Consider the following 22,413-nt stretch of genomic DNA (forward strand, 5'->3'; position numbering starts at 1 on the left):
TAGAGATGTACTCTAAAAGCACGGTTGTGTCTATAATGGCAAGAACAATACAAGCAAGCAGAGCTAATTTAGAAAATTCATTTTTTCCTTTCCTTCAACCACAGAAGGGGATCAATGCTGAGGCCCTGATGCCTTTGTTCAGAGTACTAATTAACTTCACTGTTGATTGCCCCTCGGTGTGGATTCCTGTATGTAGTGAGGGGACATCCCAGAGAAGGTTCTGTTCTTTCAGTTTACCTCTTCTGGGACCTAAATATCCACCCACGTGTTTGCCGTGCGTTGTGACCTGTGAAGGGGAGGAGAGAATCCTGGTTGTTGAGGGGTCAAACCCTAACACACCACTTTGGCCTTGAATTCCTGTAGATGGGTGGCCCCCCTTGGGTCAGTTGGCTGATCCACTTGGGCTAGGGTAAACCAAGTACCAGTGTTGGAAGTTCTCGACAGGTGTTGTGGACATTGTGTCTGATGCTGGTGTTTGGGTATAGTGCTCAACAAACCCTAGTGTTGCTGCAGTGTCCTTGCTTGACATTGTAGTTGTGCCTATGGCTTCATGGTGGGTGGGGTCAGTGGGCACCGAAATTTTCTTTTTCCTATGGATCCTCCAAATACAAATTTAAATAAAATAGTGAAAAAACAGTCAATAGGTAAACAACCACGCCTTGAAGATTCTGAGCAGCAATCTTCAACATCTGTAACACATGTACCTACTTTATTATCCTACATTCTCTTTCAGAGAAACCTTTAGGGCAAATATCCCCCTTTTTTATTCAGAAGGGACTAGAGGGACTTCCTGGCTCTCTAAAGCCAGTAAAGAAGCTTCAATCTGTAGACATATTGGTTGAAACATCCACATCTCAACACAGTGAACTCCTCTTGAATTCAAAAGCAATTGGGGATGTACCTATTGAGGTTACCCCTCATGCTACCTTGAATTCATCATGACGAGTTATTGTTGAGGGTGATTTGAAGAACATCCTTGAGTCAGAGATCCTCGTGAGCTTCTCCACTCAGGAGTTTTTGCAGTGAGGCATATCTCCACTCACAAAGATGGAGTTACATTGCCGACCAACATCCTCGATTTGACATTTACATTTACACATTGACATGAAAACAATTCATAATATTACTGATCCTGAGGCTCGTAAATTGCTGTCCACAACTTCATCTCAGACATATGCTGCTGCACTTCATTCCACAATTACAGTGGGAGTGCAGACAGATCTCCCTGTGCCTCCAAGAGAATCATTCTCAAAACAAGTGAAAAGCCTTTTGACCTCCATGGTTAAAAAAGTTGATGAATCAACTTCTACACCCATCTCTTTCCCTTCCATACATTCCAATAAACCCCAAGATCCACACCCTTTGGTTCCAGGTACAGGCATTTCTTTGGTTACATCTTCTTCTCCACTCCTAGTTACAAAACAATCATTTGTTCGTGTCCTCAGTCACTGGATTCCCATTCCAACAACAAAGACCTGCTCAATCTACCCAGGGCAAGATCCATGGAAGTTAATAAACCTCCCCTGCATAAGGACAGTAAGAAAAAAAGACATGGTCGTAAACAGAAAGGTTCTCCAGCCAATTTGCCTACATATCATTAAAAATGGCCACCTTGATACAATGGAACTGTCAAGGTTTATGTTCTAATCTGGATGACATCAAAACACTGATTACTTCCTACCGTCCTGTATGTCTTTCCTTACAGGAAACACTTCTGAAACCTGCTGATACAGTCACCTTTTGGCAGTTTTCTTGGTACAGAAATGATAGGCTGTGTGATGGGAGGGGTGGCACCTTTGATAAATCAGCATGTGCCCACCCTGTCTTTGCCACTCAACACATGGAGGCTGCAGCCATCCATGTTCCCTTGGTTCATACCATCACTGTTTGTTCTCTCTACCTGCCACCTGTAGAGACATATGATCAATCAGACCTTGATGCTCTCATTGAACAGTTGCCGTCTCTCTTTTTAATCCTGGTGGACTTTAATGGACATCATCCCCTCTGGGAAAGTGCTGGTATTGATAGGAGGGGTTGTTCTGTAGAGTGTATGCTCTCTGATCACAACCTTTCTCTTTTCATTACTGGTTCTTTTACTTATTTTCACTCACCTAGTCAGTCCTTTACTGCTATTGATTTCTCAGTTTGCTCTCCTTCATTATTCAAAGCAGTGATCATTTTCCTATAATTTTGAGAGAGACTGGCTGTGGTCGATGCCACCCAACCTGTGTGCCCCAGTGAAAAATGGATCAGGCAGACTGGGCCACTTTCACTGGTCTCGCAAAACTTGATCCTGCTATCGTCTGTCAGCCATCAATAGATGACTTGTGGCAGCAGTAACTGACTGTATTTTACAAGCAGCTACTCAATGTATTCCTAAGACTTCGACATGTTTTCCACTATATCCTCGTCCATGGTGGAATCCTGCCTGCCACATGGCACGGAAGGTTCAAAACAGGCCTGGGATACTTTCCATAGGTATCCCACACTTTCAAACCACATCGCTTTCCAGCGGGCCCATGCACATGCTTGATGGGTAAAATGTCAAAGCCAGAAGGAATCTTGGATTAAGTTCACAACTGGCATATCTTCTACCACCGGTTCCAAAGTCATATGGGACAAGATTCAAAAGGTCAGTGGGCAACACTATTTTGTCCCCCTCTCGATCTTACTCTTTGATGGCCAGGAAGTAACTGATATCCAGAACATCGCCAATACTCTAGGTGAAAGCTTTTGCTGGGTATCTAGCACTTCTGCTTCTTCCTCCACCTTCTTAGCCATCAAGACTCGGGCAGAACGATCACCTCTTTCCTTTCGAGCTGATTGTCTCTATGACTATAATCGTCCCTTTACACTGGTGGAACTGAAACTGTCCCTTCATCAGTCTGGCAGTACATCAGTTGGAACAGATGATGTACACTATGACATGCTGCACCATCTATCTCCTGCTTCTCTTGATATTCTTCTAATTGTTTTTAACCAGATTTGGCAGGAGAATGTTTTTCCTGATGCCTGGCACCAGGCTATTATCTTATCTTTCTCTAAGCCTGGGAAGGATCCCAAGATTCCTTCAAACTACTGTCCAATTGCTTTGATGAGTTGTCTCTGTAAGACTTTAGAGAGGATAGTTAATGCTCGTCTTGTTTGGTTCCTCAAATCAGACAACCTCCTCTCGCCTACCCAGTGTGAGTTCTGATGCCAGAGTTCCACCATGGACCACCTGATTCAACTTGAAATGTTGATCAGAGAAGCCTTTCTCAAGCTACAACATTTTGTAACAGTATTTTTTGACCGTGAGAAGGCTTATGACACAACATGGAGGTATGGCATTTTACTTGACCTCCATACATATAGGTTACATCGCCATTTAGCCATTTTTATTAAACATTTTTTAATGGGCAGGAGTTTCCAAGTTCATGTAGACTCAACACTTTCCCGTTCTTTTCTACAGCAACTTGGAGTCCCTCAGGCTGTGTTTTGAGCATCACACTTTTCAATATCAAGATTAATGCCATCACTGAACAACTCCCTCTCACTGTCATAAATGGACTCTATGTCGATGACTTTCACATTTCATGTCAGTCGTTGAACATAAGATATATTGAGTGGCAGCTACTAACTGCCCTCAATCATGTACTGAAGTGGACCATGGCAAACAGCTTTAATTTCTCTTTCTCTAAAACCGTTTGCATGCACTTTTGCCACCAATGGGGTATTCACCCTGATCCTTAACTCGGTGAAGTTGCACTGCCTGTGATCTTTGAGACCAAGTTCTTGGGACTTATCTTTGATTGTAAGCTGACCTTTATATCACACATTAAGTAGCTATGGGTCAAATGTACAAGAGCATTGAACATCCTCCGTGCCCTCTCTTCCACCACTTGAGAGAGGATCAATGTTCTATGTTAAAGATATATCCTGCTCTTATTCGATCAAAACTCAACTATGGATCACTAGTCTATGGCTCTCCCAGACCCTCGGCCTTAAAAATGCTTGACCCCATTCATCATCATGGACTTTGGCTCTGCACTGGGGCTTTCCACACCTCCCCAGTTCAGAGCTTATACATAGAGTCTCATGAACCTTCTTTGCACCTTTGCCATTTGCAACTGTCTTTACTATATGCTTCAAAACTTTGGTGTTCCTCACCAAAGCATCCCACCTGCGGTTGTGTTTTCCTTCCTTGGTGGGCCATACTTTTTCAGAACAGACGATCTGCCATTGTTCCTTTTGGCCTTCATATCCAGGCACAGTTGGATGAATTGGGTCTGTCATTGGATAACATTGCAGTATCCACTGGTCAGCCCATCCCACCATGGCTTATTACAGTCCCCAAATGTGATCTTTCTTTAAGTCATCTGAACAAAGCAGATACTCCCGATTGAAAGTACCGTCTTCCATTTAATGAACAATCTTTCCATTCCTATTAATACGGATGGTTCCAAATTAGGTGATTCTGTGGGCTCTGCCATGGTTTGTTGTGGTTCAGTTGTTGCACACAGAATCCCCTCTACACCTTCTGTGTTCACTGCTGAACTGTACACTATTTCTCTTGCCCTGGATCATATGGAAACTAAGCAATACTCCAACTGCACTATTTATACTGACTCGCTTAGTTCTCTAGTGGCCTTGGAATCGCTTCATGTTGGTTTACACCCTGTTCTTGCTGATATTCAAAACCCACTGGCCCATTTCTCTTTAACATCCACTTCTATCCAGTTTTTCTGGATACCGGGCCACGTTGTTATTCATGGGAACGAGCTTGCAGACACGGCAGCTACCTCTATCTGCTCTGGCACTATCACTGCTGTGTCTATTCCATACATGGACTATGGTCCTGTATTCAAAGCTCGGTTCCATGCCAGCTGGCAGTAGACTTGAAGTGAGCGATGCAAAAACAAGCTTTTCCAAATAAAACCCTATATTGGACTTTGGCTTTTATAAGGATCGGAAAGAGGAAGTTATTCTAACTAGACTTCACATTGGTTACAGTTTTTTAACTCATTGTTTTCTTTTATCTGGAACTGATGCACCATTGTGTAACACTCAGGTTACAATAAGCCACATTTTACTTTCTTGTTGTCATTACGACTCTCAATGATGACACCATTTTAAAAATGTTTGGTCCTAAGGTTTTTCCGTAACATTGGACAGTGTTATTGGTGATGGTGACACTGTCCACCTTGATAAAGTTTTTAGTTTTTTAAAGGCCATTAATCTTTTTAATATCATTTAAGTTTTTTAATTTATACATTTAACCTTTTTTAATGTGGTTCCCTTTTAAGAATCACAGTCTCTCGAGTTTAATTTGAAATTAGAAATTGGCCATAACTTTAAATAACTCGACACCAGGACTGGAAAGGTCAACTTCAGGTGACTGACGCTGCTGTTTGAACTACCAGTTAGTCATCCTGGAAAGTTATTATTAAAATTTTGCTACGCATCTTTTAAAACTTTTATTACTTTACTTTTTGACAATGACCATAATGACACTTAACTTGGAACCAGGACTGGAAAGACCAACTTCAGGTGACTGACAATGGTTTTTGTGCTTACCTGTTAGTCTTCCTGACAAGTTATTATAATTACAGTTTTGCTACAGAAAGTTTTCTACAACTTCTCTTACTGCTGTAGACTAGATGTAAACATTGGTTTTATGCTATTTATGGTTTTTTTAAACTCTGTTTTGTTTTACCTTAATTTCTTTTTATGAATGTTACTATATTTACTTTAATTTTAACTTTTTACCAGATGATTGGCACAGATAGCCTAGCTGCTTTGTGCCATAAAACGCTAAATCAACCAACCAACCACTGTTGATTGTGTGTTTTTATGTTGCTCGTCTCAAAAACAGTCTATCTTTTTTTGGGGTTGACTTTCTGTGTCCACATAATCTTCTGCTACAGAAGAGTACTCGTTCATGAAGTGATCTGTTTCCTTTTTCTGTTGTATTTAATAGTAAAGAATGACAACTCCTTAAACTTGGGATTATGGGCACTTCCATTTATGAAGTATCATCAAAGCCAGATTGGTACTTGAGCCGATTTAAAGCAACTTTATAAAATGGTTGTTAAATCATCATGTTATGGAAATAATGGCATGACTTTCTCCAGACCTCATTTTTGTCACTTTGGCAAAGGGTTTCAAAATTTTTGTAAATTCTCTTCTCAATTACCATTTATCATTATGAAGATTTTTGACCTGGTAGTGACCCTCAATCGTTAGTAGCTTGGACAATGGTATCTTTCAGTGAAATAAGCCTCTTCAGCATTATATATTGAGTTTCCTCATGCTATCACATCCTTTAGTGGTGAAGTGGGCAGGTTTTTCTCTTTTTACTTCTTCTGAAGTAAAATTCATACAGGATCATATTTACAGAAAAAAGTCAGCCAATAAATATACATTAGCTAGCATGTTAGATACTGTCTTAATTTTTAGTCCTGCAGTAATCGATAGTATGTGTGAAAACATGGTAAACTGTAAGAATTCATTACCATGTACAACTGTAAAAATATTCTGAACATCCCAATCTTCCACCACAACTTGTGTTTGGAAGTAATTTCTGCGGTATAGTGTTTAGACATCACTTTCATTCCCAAATTAAAAGACCTGATCTCCTTCTCTGTTATCAAAAATGTGACCAAGCACTGTGACTGCAAGGTATGCATTGTTTGTTGTTTATGTCCAATGGTCAGTGAGTACTGGAAAGCTCCATAACTCGTCCCTTGTTTCATTGCACTTAACATCGTACAAGTGAACAATATTTTTGCAAATTGTTACATTAGTTGCAACATGATAGTTTAGTTCCACAAAGCTCAAAAAACTTCTAAAATTCTAATAAATAATTCTACACAACAAGTCTGTTATTTTCCCCTTTATGTTGCTCTGAGTATTGTGAACTTGGAAAAAGCCTCCTGTGTTGGTTGTTTTGTACCTGAAGGTTGGGTATTTTCTTCCTTAATTTTTCTGAATCTTTAACAGTTAATGGTTTGTCAAAAGCAAAGTGCTGCCACCGGAAAGTAAAAGAAATATGTAACATATGGAGTATTTCACCTTACTTTAACCAGAATTCATGTTCTGGATCAATTCAAATTAGTTTTACACTTGACGTTTCTTTTGAGAAACCATTTGATATTTTGACCGTAAACTTAAGATTGCTAAAAAGGATCACGAATAACAGGTGTAATTCTAAGTTAAAGAAGAAAGTGGCATAGAATTTAGCTGTTGTATTTTGTGGGGTGTCATCAAGTTAAAAGTATTCAGTGAGAAGTTTATGAATAACTCATCTTTAGAATTAGTATATAATGAACGATATATTGCTTTTTGTGGCTTAAACATGTTAAGCAAGGTTCTCCCTATAATTAATAAAAAAAAACTAATTGATGCAAAGATTTTTGAGCAAATACAGCATGGCTTTATCTCTAGACCATTGGTTGTATCTAGGTAATTAATCCTGTCCACCAAACTGACCTTTTCAGAGGGCAGTGAAGGAGGTTAAGGAAAAAAGAATTATTGCAGACAGTGAAACTGTGCCATATCAGTCACTAAACTCGTTTTATGTTAAATAAACAATTCATTAAAAGTTATTTAAAGAATAGATCATTAACCATTAAATTATTAAACTCTACGACAAGTTTTAAATGAAGCCTCTTTCCGAAGCCACATATCTCAGCATTAGCAAGTAGTGTGTGTGTGTGGCATAATAGATTATCTATGCCTGTTTCAAACTTAAACCTTTTCCTTCAATCAAATATTCAATATTTCATTTAGGCAATTTCAATACCACAAAGTGCAAGACCCTCTAGGACTAAAAATGAAGGGTCTTTATGACTTTGTCCATCTTGAGATCAGTTTTTAGTAACAATGCTCAATCTTCACATTTTGATATTGTCCTACCCTTGATCCAAGGTCAGATATGTTTTATATATATATATTTGCTCTTTAATTATAGTTGTATTCATATCTGTCATTATCTCCTAGTTTTGGACTCTGGCTAACAAGTTTATTTTTAAAAATTAATATAAAGAAAAACACAAAACAGAAAATACAAGAATTAAAACTGAACAGAAAACAATTTGCATAAGTAAGAAAATGAAGTAATAATATTCCTTTAGTAAAATATCAACTTATACAACTTTAGGTTAAAGTCTTGTACACAGTGAAATCACATTGAGGTGTCCATTCGCAGCTTTTAGCACCTTAACTTTTGTACTTGAGGATAAATATGCTCATCCAATCAAAAGTGTATGCTGTAGTCTTAATGAGAAAATGAAGTATCTGAAACTCTTTCATGTTAAAACTTTACAATCATTTCTTTAGGAATATAAATTTATTAAAATTGTTCATAGTGTGTGTGTATATATATATATGTATATTTATGTAAGTTGAAACCCTTCAAAGTTAATTCTTTTATCACAAACACTTTTTTTTTGTTGTTTGCAGGGATTGCTGTGGCTGTTGGTATTGGTGCTGTCTTAGTTCTGATTATAATTATTGTGGTTGTTTGTATCAAAACGTAAGTATCAGTATTAGGGTTAAATGAATCTGACGAACTAAGTGCTTATGAATTTCATTCCAACATTTAATATCTGTGTTTTAAAAAGGATTTCTTATTTTGTAGTTAAATCAGAAATCATACTTTTTTCTCATTCAATTATCTAAGAAATTTCTTTCAATTCCAGCAAATGTGCATAAAGAGCCATGTAATGGGCAAAAGGCCTTATCAACATTGTATGTTGCAGTATAAGTTTTGGTACAACCACATTTATTTCTGTTTAGTTAATTAAATTTTCTTAACAATGCTAGTGAATTATTTGTTTTCTGAAAAATATTGTTTAGTTGTTTATTTCTAGAAGATGAGGAAAGTATGACAGTATGATGTAAACAATGGCATCATCATATTATTGATTTTGTAATGGTCAGGATGAGTTATCTTTGTAGCTCAGTTAGAAAAGTGTCAGGCTCAGAGTACTAGTAGGAAGGATCCATATTCATCAAGGCTGGCTTGTTAGCTTCCTAATTCAGTGTATTTATATTCAACTGCTGACGGTACTCTCAGCTTCATAAATATTAAATAAACTAACTGCTGCATGAAGGTTTGACTCGGTGTGTTTTTCTGACCATATTGTTGGTAGGAGGTCACTGGATTACACAGGTTGTCAGCTTGAGGTGGTTAGATTATGCTGTATGTGCCTTCTCTTGATAGAAGCATGTTTTAAAAAGTTAGCGTTAAGGATACGTGTTTTATGAAGTGTGTTTTTATGACTATTTTTGGTATGATATCACTGGGTTACAGCTTGAGATGGTTTGATCGTGTGCTGTAAGTGCCCATTGTTGATGGAAGCAATGGTATAATGTCACTGTGTTACAGCTTGAGGTGGTTTGATTGTGTGCAGTAAGTGCCCATTGTTAACTGAAGCAATGGTATAATATCACTGGGTTACAGCTTGAGGTAGTTCAGTTGTGTGCTGTAAGTGCCCATTGTTGACTGAAGCAATGGTATAATGTCACTGTGTTACAGCTTGAGGTGGTTTGATTGTGTGCAGTAAGTGCCCATTGTTGACTGAAGCAATGGTATAATGTCACTGTGTTACAGCTTGAGATGGTTTGATTGTGTGCAGTAAGTGCCCATTGTTGACTGAAGCAATGGTATAATGTCACTGTGTTACAGCTTGAGGTGGTTTGATTGTGTGCAGTAAGTGCCCATTGTTGACTGAAGCAATGGTATAATGTCACTGTGTTACAGCTTGAGGTGGTTTGATTGTGTGCTGTAAGTGCCCATTGTTGATGGAAGCAATGGTATAATGTCACTGTGTTACAGCTTGAGGTGGTTTGATTGTGTGCTGTAAGTGCCCATTGTTGACTGAAGTAATGGTATAATGTCACTGTGTTACAGCTTGAGGTGGTTTGATTGTGTGCTGTAAGTGCCCATTGTTGATGGTAGCAATGGTATAATATCACTGTGTTACAGCTTGAGGTGGTTTGATTGTGTGCTGTAAGTGCCCATTGTTGACTGAACCAATGGTATAATGTCACTGTGTTACAGCTTGAGGTGGTTTGATTGTGTGCTGTAAGTGCCCATTGTTGATGGAAGCAATGGTATAATGTCACTGTGTTACAGCTTGAGGTGGTTTGATTGTGTGCTGTAAGTGCCCATTGTTGACTGAAGCAATGGTATAATGTCACTGTGTTACAGCTTGAGGTGGTTTGATTGTGTGCTGTAAGTGCCCATTGTTGACTGAAGCAATGGTATAATGTCACTGTGTTACAGCTTGAGGTGGTTTGATTGTGTGCTGTAAGTGCCCATTGTTGACTGAAGCAATGGTATAATGTCACTGTGTTACAGCTTGAGGTGGTTTGATTGTGTGCTGTAAGTGCGCATTGTTGATGCATGCAATGTTTTTAAATGTTATGATTAAGTTACAGTTAGGACAGATTCGTGATTTAACAAGGTATGTTTACTCTCTCAAACAGTATATGGAATATTAAACTATTCTATAAGTAGTTCAGTAATGTTTATATTAAGAAAGTATTTAGTTTTTAATTTAAAGTGATATATTAATTAAACTATCTCATCATTATCTGTAATCTTGACATCAGGAAAATTAGAATATTGTACCAGTTCCTCAAAAATGAAATGTCATACCTTAAAAGAAACTGAATTGATATGAACGTCTGATAAAACATTGCTACCTATATCCATCGGAACTAAACACACACATATATATATATATATGAACTAAAGAGCATAGCTAATCAAACATAATGCACAAAATATATTATTTATAATGATGAGAATGCATTGTTTCCTAGAAAACAATACTCATATTAAGTCATGATCCATTCTTCTCTTAAACGACACAACGTAGAGAACTGACTTATGCCAGACTAGCAGGGACTGTGTATGGCTGAGTATAATGTTGTTGCCTTTTTTGTTTTAAGTTAGACATTTGTATTATTGTTTCTTCAGAGGGAGGTTTTATGTCATGTGATAGAGGTGTGGCTTAATGACTAGAACCTCTTTAAAAGTTTATAAAATGATTTAAGCATTTGGAAATTTGTTCACTAGCTAGGATTTAAAGGTTCTTCTAAAAGTTCCATGTTTTATCAGGTGGTATTCAAGCAGTGTCTAGTGTGTTTTTTAATTTTATTTTAACAGATACCATTTGACAATGTTTGAATAGTAATCACACATGAAATGCCACTCGTACAAAATTTGATCTTTTGATTTGTATAATGCTTATTACTTGTACAAAAGATGTTGTATGTATATAAACAAAACACAACTATCAAACCAATACATGTAGCATTATGGTGGAGCATAGGAAGCGACATTTAGTGACAGCATTGCTTTTGTAAAAAACTGAATACCTAGTATGCAAGATGTAAGAAAGTGTTATGGTAATATATGCTAGCCCTAATAAGTATCATTTTGAAAAAGGAGTGCCAGTGTAACTACACATCTTTTAATGAACAGCAGTTTTAAAGAAATTTACTGATAATAGAATTCTATCATGCAACTTTTTTGTTGTAGTTGAAAATTCATTTTTATTTACTAATCAAACCGTTCATGTTACTTTGTTCTGTTTTGCTGCTTATCTATAATTTTAATAAAACTATAGGTTTTAACCTGTCTAGAATATGCTTTTCAAAATGTTAACATTGACGTCCTATACCACAAAATTGCAACATGATTATGTTTCATCAGATTAGCAAAGATGTCTTCTGTTACAGTGTAGGAATATGAATTCCAACACGTCAGAAAGAATGTTTTTTTGTGTGTTTTTTTTTTCAAGTTTTAGAAGGACCACAGTTCTTTTACAGTAGGTGTCTACAACTTGTTGGTGATAAATTAAGAAAATAATTGGACACCACACAATCCATTTGCTTTAAAATAATATGTTGCAAAACAAATTGGTGTACCAAAATTCTTTACACTATAGAATATCACAGTTTTATCTAAAACTCCACATAATTATATTTTCTTATTGAAAGTTCACACAGGTTGATTCAATTACTTAAGAATCCAATTGACAAGAATTGTTTTTCTCTACTTTTATCACAGGAGTATTTGGGAATAACTCACTTATGTTACCCCACAAGTTACCACAGTTGTATCTAGAACTTTAAATAATTGTCCTCTTTTCGTCAGTGTCTACACAGGTGGTTTTAATTAATTTACAACACCCTTTGACAATATAAATTATTCTCCTTTATTTGTTAAACTGTGAAACGTACTTTTAAATCCAGGCTAAACTAACAATCATGTAGTCTACGTCACTTTCACTAACTTGACGTTTTTTGAGTTACATCACTTAACTTCTTTTCTTGATTTCAAGCTTCAAACAAAATGACAGGAAGTGTTTCTAGTGTTCTCTACTTAATTAAAAAGGTTTACTAGTTCTATTGAAAATAACTCATTTTGTATGTAGTGTTATAATATAAACATCAGGTTATTGCTGTTGGAATTTCACAATCTACAAGTTAACTTCTCACCAGACCTCTCTTATTTCATAATGTAATCCTATTTGTACTTACAACTAGCTCATCAAAATCTCAAAAACATTTGACAACCCATGTTTTTATGATAAGTTAAGCTCTATTTCTGACTGAGATATACTGTTCTATAAATTAGATTATTAGCTGAAGCATCCATGTAATAACTTAGTCATGTTATGTAGTTATTAAGAACTGTTATTTTTATTATTCGTAGTTTGCTGTGAGCACCAATAAAGAATGATTAAACAAAGTGTATAACTTTCTTAAATGTTTTACACTGTTCATAAGAATAATAAATTAAATAAAATTCTTTGGTTCAAAGTTAGACATTAATAAAATACGAGTTGTGATCAAAAAGTTCTAAGACTTCACTTTTATTCCAAAGAATAATGTACATACATCATTATTATATGTTATCTCCTTCATAGTAATGTCCCTCGGCTGATACACACTTGTTCCAATGTTCCTGCCATTTTCAGAAGCAATGCTGGAAGTATTAAACTGTTATGTGACTACTTTCTGTTTTCACATTATTATGAATGGTTGGAATGTCATCAAATCTCTTTCATTTCAACATAATTTTGATTCTTGAGAACAGAAAAAAAAATCACATGGGGCAAAATCGGGATAATATGGGAGGATGTAGTATCACAGGAATGTTTTTTCTACCCAAAATTCTTGAACAGACACAGCAGTGTGTGAAAGCATGTTGTCATCAGGAAGAAACCAGCAACCATTCTCCCATAGCTTGCAGCAGTTTCTTCTAACTTTCTCTATCAAGCGAATTAAGACCTTTTTATAAAAGGCCTGGTTAACTGTCTGACCATGAGGTACAAATTCATGATGAACGATACTTCAAACATAAAAAACATGATCAACATTGTCTTCACATTTGATCGAGACTGTCATGCCTTTTTTGGATGTGGTGATGATGGAGACTTCCACTGCGATGACTGAAGTTTCATTTCAGGATCATAATCATGTATCCATGACTCATCACCAGTAATAATGACATTGATGAAGCGAGGATCAATTTCTAGCCTTCTTTTCAGATCCTCACGCACTTTTCAATGGTGAAACTTTTGGTCATCCATCAACAGCCTTGGAACAAATTTTGAGACACTTGACATGTGCAGAGTTTTTCAATTAAAATCACTTGACACAATCCACAGGAAATGTCCAGTTTATCAGCAGTTTCACAGATAGTTAATTGTCAATCACATTGAATTTCTTTTTTCACCTTAGTGACTGTTTCATCAGTGGACAATATCAATGGTTGCCCATAACATAGGTCATCTTTAACAAATTCCTGGCCATCTTAAAAGCCTTGTATCCACTGATAAACGACAGCTTTACTTAAGCAGTCATCATCACCAAAGACAATACCTAATATTTCAAGGATTTCTGTTCCTCCTTTACTATTTTTCACACAAAACGTGATGCAAACATGTTAGTTTTTGGTTTTGTCCATTTTTATTACAACAAGGGCAAGAGATACATCTGTCTTTGAACACGTTTTTCACAACATGGATATAAGGCCTGGAGAAATGGCTTGTTCATGGGGTAGATCACTATTTGTACACACCTCGGTGAAGCTCAGTGCCTCTGTACTGGCACCTGTAACAAAAGAAGTCTTAGAACATTTTGATCAGACCTCATAGTCATTGCTAATATACTCTAGTTCTAAGACCTTATGTTGTAGCCTTTCAGATAACATACTGATTACGTTTTTTTTATTTTTATACATTTTGTCACATACGTTCACTTGATGTTTAACCCTAAAAAAAACCTGTTCATGTCATTTTTCTGTTTTATAATTATAGGAAAAAAGCCAGACCAATTAAGAATACAGAAAATGTTCCTGTCCACAGACCATCAGGAAAAGAAGCATCTGTCTTATCTTATTCAAACTTTGGTGTAGAATTAGATGGTGGAGGAGGTCCAAATAGTTTAGGTGAAAGTGGAGCTATAAGACATAATCCAAATGGTCTAGTTACTTTTAATTCAAACCATCAGCCACCTATTTATGCTAATGTTACAGTGAATGGACAGAGTTTCAATTCATCTAATACAACTGACAAAACAGGTGCTGTGGCTAGTACAAACAATATCTAATGTAACTGAGATATACTTCTTATAACTGACCATGTTCAAATGGTAACCATGACTGGGCCATACATATACTTTTGAAAGAATGCAATTTAAAGAAGACTTGCAGAGGAATTCCTGGCCTCACAGCTGTATCAAGTTACACACACTACTAGAGTCTTAAGATTTATTGACTGCTTGGTAAAATGGAAGTTTATTTTAACTGTTTGAAATTTTCATGTTCATTTGCAACAAGCCACTGATTTGAAAAAAAAAAAAAACGTTGAATGTAATTAATGATATAAAAGGTTACTATTAAGGTTGAAGTATCAGCACTTACAAAAATATAAGAAACACCTGAAGGGATCAACTTATAAAGATAAGATGGAGTCTCTGGCAGCTGAAAACAGTTACCTTAACTTCAGACTGTTTCTAAAGATGTATTGCAAATATAGCATTGCATTAACTACTAATGTAGACACAATGAAAGGAAGCTTACTAGATTTTTGGAATTATTGAAGTGTTAGGATACTTTTACATTGTTGTTTTAAAACATGTTGAAATCAAGCAGGACACAGCAATCTAGCAACTTGACATTCACCAGGGTTTGGTTTTCAAAATATAATCACAGTATTTTAATAAAGATAAAAATTCCACCATTTCTGTATGAAAGTGAGAACTTTAGCCCATATATCTATGATATATTGAGCTGTGGTCATAGCAACAACAGTTATAAAATGGATTAACCTTCCCTTTTCAGATATGTTTGACCTAACGCCAGTTTCCATAATGTTACAAGGTAATTAAATATATTTTAAAATATATTTTCTTATAGTAAGAACTTTGTATTAATTTCCAAAACGTAATATCCTGTAGCTCAACAGTAAGTCTCAGCTAACAAAAGCTAAAATTGGAGTTTTGATGCTCATGATGGGCAGAGCACAGATAGCCCATTGTGTAGCTTTGATTAATAAACAAGTATTCCAATACTACTATAAAAGAGTAAAAGTTAACGGAAAAAAGTATTTGATCAATTTAACTGTTTCAATTTGTGTGAAATCTCACTGGGTTAGTATGACTTGAAATATAACAGACACCTAAATTCTGAACATGATAAAAGGGTTAATAATTTGATGTTTCATTCATAGTAGGTTTATTGTTCTTACTCATGCCTTATAAAATCAAGAATACAAACAATTGAAGAAAGTACATAAATGAAAATAACCACAGATAACAAAGAAATGGGAAGTTTAAAACTAGCGGTACACCACAAAGTTGAATATTTATGAAGTGATAATCATATAAACATTATATTCAAACTATATTTTAATAAAAACAATATTATTTATTTCTTTTACTAAAACAAATGTCTCCATATTTTCTGTGCAAGCCTAACCTGAATAAGCCACAAATGAAAAAAGTTCTACCCCTTTTAGAATTTCACAAAGAAATTTTGAACTAAACACCTTGAAAATTAATTTTTAGGAAGTTTTAAAATACACAAATTTAAGCTGAAGCTTAAAACAGTTATTGTGAAGCGTAACGTGTATTTTAAGTCTCCTTTTTAGTTATTATAGACTAGCATAACTTGAATGTATCAAGGCACGTATAGTAAGAGTTGCCTGTGTTTATCGAACCTTTTGATGTCCTTATTTATCACCTTGCATTAAAGCACAGAAAATGGATAATTATCTGTTTGTTATGATAAAAAATAACGATTTATGCTGAAACTAAAATGGTGTTTAAAGGGATTTTTTGACAGCTTACATACGTATATATAATATCACTTGAAATGCACATTAAATATAATGATCTAAAATCAGTTATTTTATTTGTAGCATTATAACCAAACCTTACAAAGAAATTAATTATATGCACTTTAGTTTTATACAACTACTTGCATTTAAAGTTAATCAAATTACTTGAGTTATTATCACTGTTTTAGATAATTGGAACAAGTGTAGTGAAATACGAGAACTTGTTTTTGGTTTTATTGTTTTTACGTATTTAATTCTGCAAAAACTGTATATACTTTTTGACACTTGTAAAATTCATGTAAAAATTGTTTATATTTTTTTTAAAGGGTGTTACAAATATTTGTATTAGAACAATATATTTTAGATTATTTTTTAAATAAATTAAAATATTAAAAAGTTATCAGGCAAAGATAGAACAAGATAAGTTATCTACAGATGGAATATTTTATGAGTTTTACTCTGCATATATTTTTGTACCTCAAGTCATAAATAAATTTAATTTTTTTCACTGTAAATTCAATGATTGAGTTTGATGTCATTAAACTTGCATTCCCTGCTTTTATTTTTCATGTGGCCCATCATGACCAGGTGGTTAAGGCTCTCGATTTTTAATATGAGGGTCGCAGGTTCAAATCCCTGTCACACCAAACATACTCGCCCATTCATCCGTGGGGGCGTTATTAATGTGGCGGTCAATTCCATTATTCGTTGGTAAAAAGAGTACCCCAAGAGTTGGCGGTGGGTGGTGATGACCTTCCCTCTCGTCTTACACTGATAAATAATGGACGGCTAGCGCAGACGGCCCTCGTGTAGCCTTGCGCGAAATTCAAAAACAAGCAGAAATTATACATATTACTGCTTTTCGTAACACTCTACAAACAGCTGCACAGTACATATTGCTGATCAAAGACTAGCGTCGCATCATGCAGATGTAATAACGACGATATGACGGGGATTCGAACCCGTCAATCGAACGCCTTAATCACCCGTCCATGCCTGTGTGTATTTTTTTTAAAATAATTATTGCAGTAGTTTAAATAGCGGTGACAAAAAAGGAGACATACACCCGACGATTTTGAGAGGAATAATCTGGTAGCTATTTATCAAAGGCTGGTTAAAACATATACAAGATTAATATGATTTCCAGTCTAAAAGCATTTTTAGTATTTAGTGAACACTTTCAACACGGGCTTCGTCAATTTGACCAACCATGTGACCTATTTCTACTCGTTCAAAATTTGTTAAAAGATGTGATGCTGCTCACTTTTAATTTTGTGTATATCTTCACGTAATTTGTCGCTCTTTCGTTTACCATTACAAGTCTTTCATATAGAAATATTTTTATTAAAGTATTTTTAAGAAACTAAAATATTTATATTTCAGTATATCGAAGTTTTTCTTCTGTTGCAACAATCAGAGTGGCTGAATAACAGCGGTAACTGACACCATCTGATCCGTTGCCTTAGAACAAATCTCCAATTCTTCATGAAAGCAATCAAGACATTCAAACAAAGTTGTTTTTATTTCCCCTGGCAATGTGAAACCAGCATTCTTTGCCAGCTCTTGTCATCCTTTTACTATTTATGGCAGTGTCCATCTTGTAGTTGCACAATGAATAGTCCACTCCACAGTTTCATTGCGCTGATCTTCAAAAACAGTTTTAGAGCTTGGAGCTTCTCAATGCACTTTTCAAAGCTGATTCCAAATGTTTCCAAGCAATGTTGTATGAAATTAATTTCTTATAGGATTCCACCCCAAAAGAAAGGTAACTCAAAAAGAGAAAAATCACATACAGCAGACAGCAAAGTTTGAGCTTAATCCTCTTGTGTCCACATTTCTTTTTAGATCGCATAGTACTCCATGAATTGAGGTTAGTTTTCCAAAATTTGCTTTTTGGATTCACAGCGTCATGACGAGCACTCCATCTTGTCTGGGAAAGTATTTTACCTGTCATGCCTACATTTTCCATCCTCATTTCCCATCAATGAGATGATACTGAAGAGAAGGAATACTCTCCAAGGTTCCAAAAGTTGCAAATGAATAAATGTTTCCAATTGAGTGCACTCTGCAAAGAATAATAGAATGATTTGCGCAAGGCATAAACAAAGCTTTGGGATTAATCTCGCTGATCTTTGACTTTAGAAAGAAGCCCAAGAATGATTCCTTTACTTCAAGTTTGTCACATTCAATGTGGACATAGCTGATCACTTCACACATCTGATCAGTGTGGGACAAATCAAAAGTGTTGCCAAAAAAATCCCAAAATACTTTGCTTTCTTGATATCAACCACAATTTTCTCCGTGACGCAATTCCCCAAAAGGCAAATGAACTCGTTCTGAATCTATGGAGATAAATACGAAGCCACTCTCCTCATAGGTGGAATAGAATGCTTAATCTTTATAAAATGCTCTTTCAAAATTGGATCTTAATGTAACAGCAACTCTACCAATTCCATAAAGTTTTCTTTGTTTGCTGATGACATGTTCTCTTTCTGATCATGAAAAGGAAGATTCTGGTTAGCCAGAAACTAGGTTAGGTCCAAGAGATGATGTAAAATATCCCTCCATTTTTCATTCCTTGTCTATTGCTACTTGATGAACTTGATAAATGTTGTTGTTTTTTAATTTCAACCCTGCTCCAAAGGTCTTCTATTACTCCAGATTTAGCTTTCACTGTGCTTGAAACCCAGTGACAAAGCTGAATTTTCTAATTCCCTTGTCTTCAAGAACAAAGAGTTTGCAGGAAAAGCAAACTTTCTTTTGACGGAAAATAAACCATCCATGTTCTTAAGACTTTCTTGCCATTTGGCAGAGCTTTATAACACCATGCAGTGGTCAGCTGTCGACTCTTTCCTTTGGATTTCTCTCATTGTATTTGAACTGCATTGAAAGGCCCATTCCTATTTTGGAAGGTTCACTTTCCCTCTTAATAAGAAAAAAATCTTAAGTCTTTTGAAGCCGGAATCGGAAAAGCAGTGACATCAGAATAAATTAAATCTATCCATCTTCTTTAACAGTTTTTCTGTTTCCATGGGCTTCTGCTGGCGTCTCCTTCCCCTTTATCAGTTTCACTTCTTTTAGAAGATGAATTGTTATTTTTTTACTCTCTCACTTTAATCCTCTGGTAAAGATGATTTTTGGATTTGTCTTTCAGATTCACCAGGCTAAATATCTTCAGGACTGTCACTTATTGCTCTTGATGTTGAAGGTGTCGCATACTTCAAAATTGATCCAGACATTGCCTGAGCTACCTGTTCTCCTTTATTCATTTTTCTTTGGTGCAATTAACAGAGGCGTTTTGATTCATATGGATGTTTTCTGCAAAATTTCAAAATCAGATGGTATTATGACTTGAAATACATAAACTGGAGACATTGTCTAATTTTGGGGGATGGGAGTGGTTAAATGCAAACGCAACTCCTGAGAAAGCAGAAAACTATGTGCATTACTTACAAATAACTAGATGACTGACAAAATGAAAATTAACAGTATATCCAGCAAATAAGGAAGTAAAAATTATTACAACAGAAAAGCTTCAAACAAATGGTTCTCAATTTTTTTTCAACCAGATAACCATTGAGTTATCAGGTTATCAATCTAGACAAGTAGAGATAGTTAATTATCAATGATATTGCATTAACACTAATGCAAAATGGTATGGTATAACGCTAGCTATTATAATTGATATAATTATTTATTAAACAGTAGCATTAATAACATATTAAATATACAATGATACTACACTAGACATTATAAAATTGCTGAAACTAAGATAGCTAAGCCAATAAGCATTAGTACTAATTCAATATAGAATAGTATTGTAGTTGTTCGTGTAAATCTGAAACGGTGTTTACTATATTAAGCATGTATGTATTAACATATTTCACTGCAGTCATAACACTGCCACCATTGTAAGATCACCACATAGTCGTCATTCACTTATACACATTGTCACTTCAGTAGTCATATTTGTAGAAAAATCAAGTTTAAAGTTTAGTGCAAAATGTGACTTTCTGCGTCTTTTTACTCATCATCAGTAGTCATGGGGACCACCATTCATAAACACGAGTTTCTATAACATCACGACGATGCATTTAAAAACACTTAAACATCACCATGATACCACATTGTCAAAAATTATTGGACACTGGTATAAGTAATGTGATACTGTTACAAACACAAGCACTTTATCATAATTATGTAATTAAACATACCTCATGTATGTGAAGTCACAGAGTCAAGTGAATCAGACTTGGAATGTCAGTTACAGTTATGCTCAACAAACGTTTACTTTTCGATGCAATTTTTATCAAATATTTAATATTTCGTTTGTAATTTTGTATTGCCAATAAAATTACAAACAACATTTTTAGAGTTGCAATACATTTTTGCAATACAACAAACATTTTTGTTGCAATAGTTTGAAAATATCTTCTTTACTTTGGCGAAATTTTCATTTTGTTTGTAATCTTGTACTGTCATTTCAAATGTCCCAATGACAGCCCCCCTTCCTGGATGTTACCCGAGGTGGATCGCACCCTCTCAGTACGTCACAATATTAAAAATATTTTTCATCTCATATTTCACACGTTATTTTCTCTGCCATAACTCTATACGGGGTTGGTCGATTTGACCAAAAAATTGAAATAAATACAAATAGTCACTTTTTTTCTTTCTAGAAAGACAACATATGTAACATGAAACTATATGTTTAAAGCAGAGTAACAGCAGATACCTGGCCCTACCCAGTATCGAAAAGTACGACACCGGAGCCTGCTCGAAGACCAAGTTGTTCCAAGCAAGCCAGATGGCGTATTTAAAGATGGTAATTGTGTACTGAAAGGTAAAGGCCAGGTGGCTGGGAACAGGGACAGGTACATGGTACAGGATGGTCTCCGCCGTGAGGGACGGGACCCGGAAAAGGCCCGCAACCTTTTCCCAGATCTCCACCGACGTCAGACAGAGGACCAATCTGTGCAAGACAGACTCTACCTGCATGTGACACACGGGACACAACTCAGTTGTACACGAGTTCCACAAGTAGGTACGCTACCTCACCGGCAGGATATTATGCACCACACGCCAGTTGATAGCCTGGAAGTAGCAATCAACATGGTGCAGCGCAAACGCGACCCCAAACAAAGTCCTATGGCAGAGCAGGATGTTATCGTTCGATACCATGGGTACATGCAGGGACCAGCAGGTGGCAGAGAGAACTGGAGTCCGTCAGTACATCAGAAGGAGCGTCTATGTACCAGGGAGGATGGTCAAAACACATAGGTGTCTGCAGGCTCAAAGGAATACCAAAGAGACTGTGCCCCGTGCCAACCAAGAATCTCATGAGGTGGCAACAGGAGTGACCCTTTAAAGACAGACAGCGAAAGGTAACGGAAAGAAGAAGGGAAAAACACTGGTCCTAGATGCATGGGATGCCCAGGCAACCCCTACGAGACGGCAGCATCAAGGAGTGCTGAGACACCGCCTCAGGCTTGCCACCCCACAGGAAGGGGCAGACATGGCACGAGCAGTGCAGTCATCCAGAGGAAGGACGGCCCCCAGGTACCAGACCAAGGGGAGGATACTCCTCACCACCTGTCCAACAGATTAAAAAAGGGCAGTAACGGTAATCATGCACAGCCGACCAACACACTAAACCACCCCTTCCCAAGCAGCCCCAGGACCCGCGAGAACACGAACTCGAAACAGGTGATCGAGGAGGGGGTCCAATCCAGACCAAACAGGGAGTGAGCAGATGAGGCCCATTTGCCAAAACGTTGTACACGAGACTTGGAGATATTTAGCTGGATGGTATTGGCCCGAGAGCAATGATGGACGATGGCCAGTGCTGAACCTAAGGATTTAAGGTTCTCGAGGAATATGTTCACATCGTCTGTATGCGTGACATACGTCACTCACGAACACCCCGGCATCTAGAGGCCACACACAGAGACCGAGTGGTACAGATGAGAGAGCAGGCACTCGATAAACAACACGTAAAGCATTGGGAACAACGAGCAGCCCTGATGAACCCCCTGCAAGATGGGAAAGGAGAACGTCAGGTACCCGTTAA

General features: G+C 36.5%; 1 protein-coding gene and 1 long non-coding RNA gene across 4 annotated transcripts in view; one reads left to right on the forward strand and one right to left on the reverse strand.

Annotated features, from left to right (window-relative positions):
* Positions 1-16,858, forward strand: part of LOC143230043 (sushi, von Willebrand factor type A, EGF and pentraxin domain-containing protein 1-like) — a 115,047-nt gene extending 98,189 nt beyond the window's left edge. For all 3 annotated transcript variants that reach the window (XM_076463000.1, XM_076463003.1, XM_076463002.1), the window contains 2 exons: positions 8,443-8,515; positions 14,322-16,858. In XM_076463000.1, coding sequence (XP_076319115.1) covers positions 8,443-8,515; positions 14,322-14,613 — 365 coding nt within the window. In that variant the 3' untranslated portion in view covers positions 14,614-16,858. The remainder of the gene's footprint in view (positions 1-8,442; positions 8,516-14,321) is intronic.
* LOC143230044 (uncharacterized) overlaps positions 12,859-22,413 on the reverse strand; it is a 32,818-nt gene continuing 23,263 nt past the window's right edge. Inside the window, exon 3 of the long non-coding RNA XR_013016200.1 lies at positions 12,859-14,115. This is a non-coding gene — a long non-coding RNA (uncharacterized LOC143230044). The remainder of the gene's footprint in view (positions 14,116-22,413) is intronic.

This window comes from Tachypleus tridentatus, chromosome 10 (assembly GCF_004210375.1).
Source record: "Tachypleus tridentatus isolate NWPU-2018 chromosome 10, ASM421037v1, whole genome shotgun sequence".
NCBI lineage: Eukaryota > Metazoa > Arthropoda > Merostomata > Xiphosura > Limulidae > Tachypleus > Tachypleus tridentatus.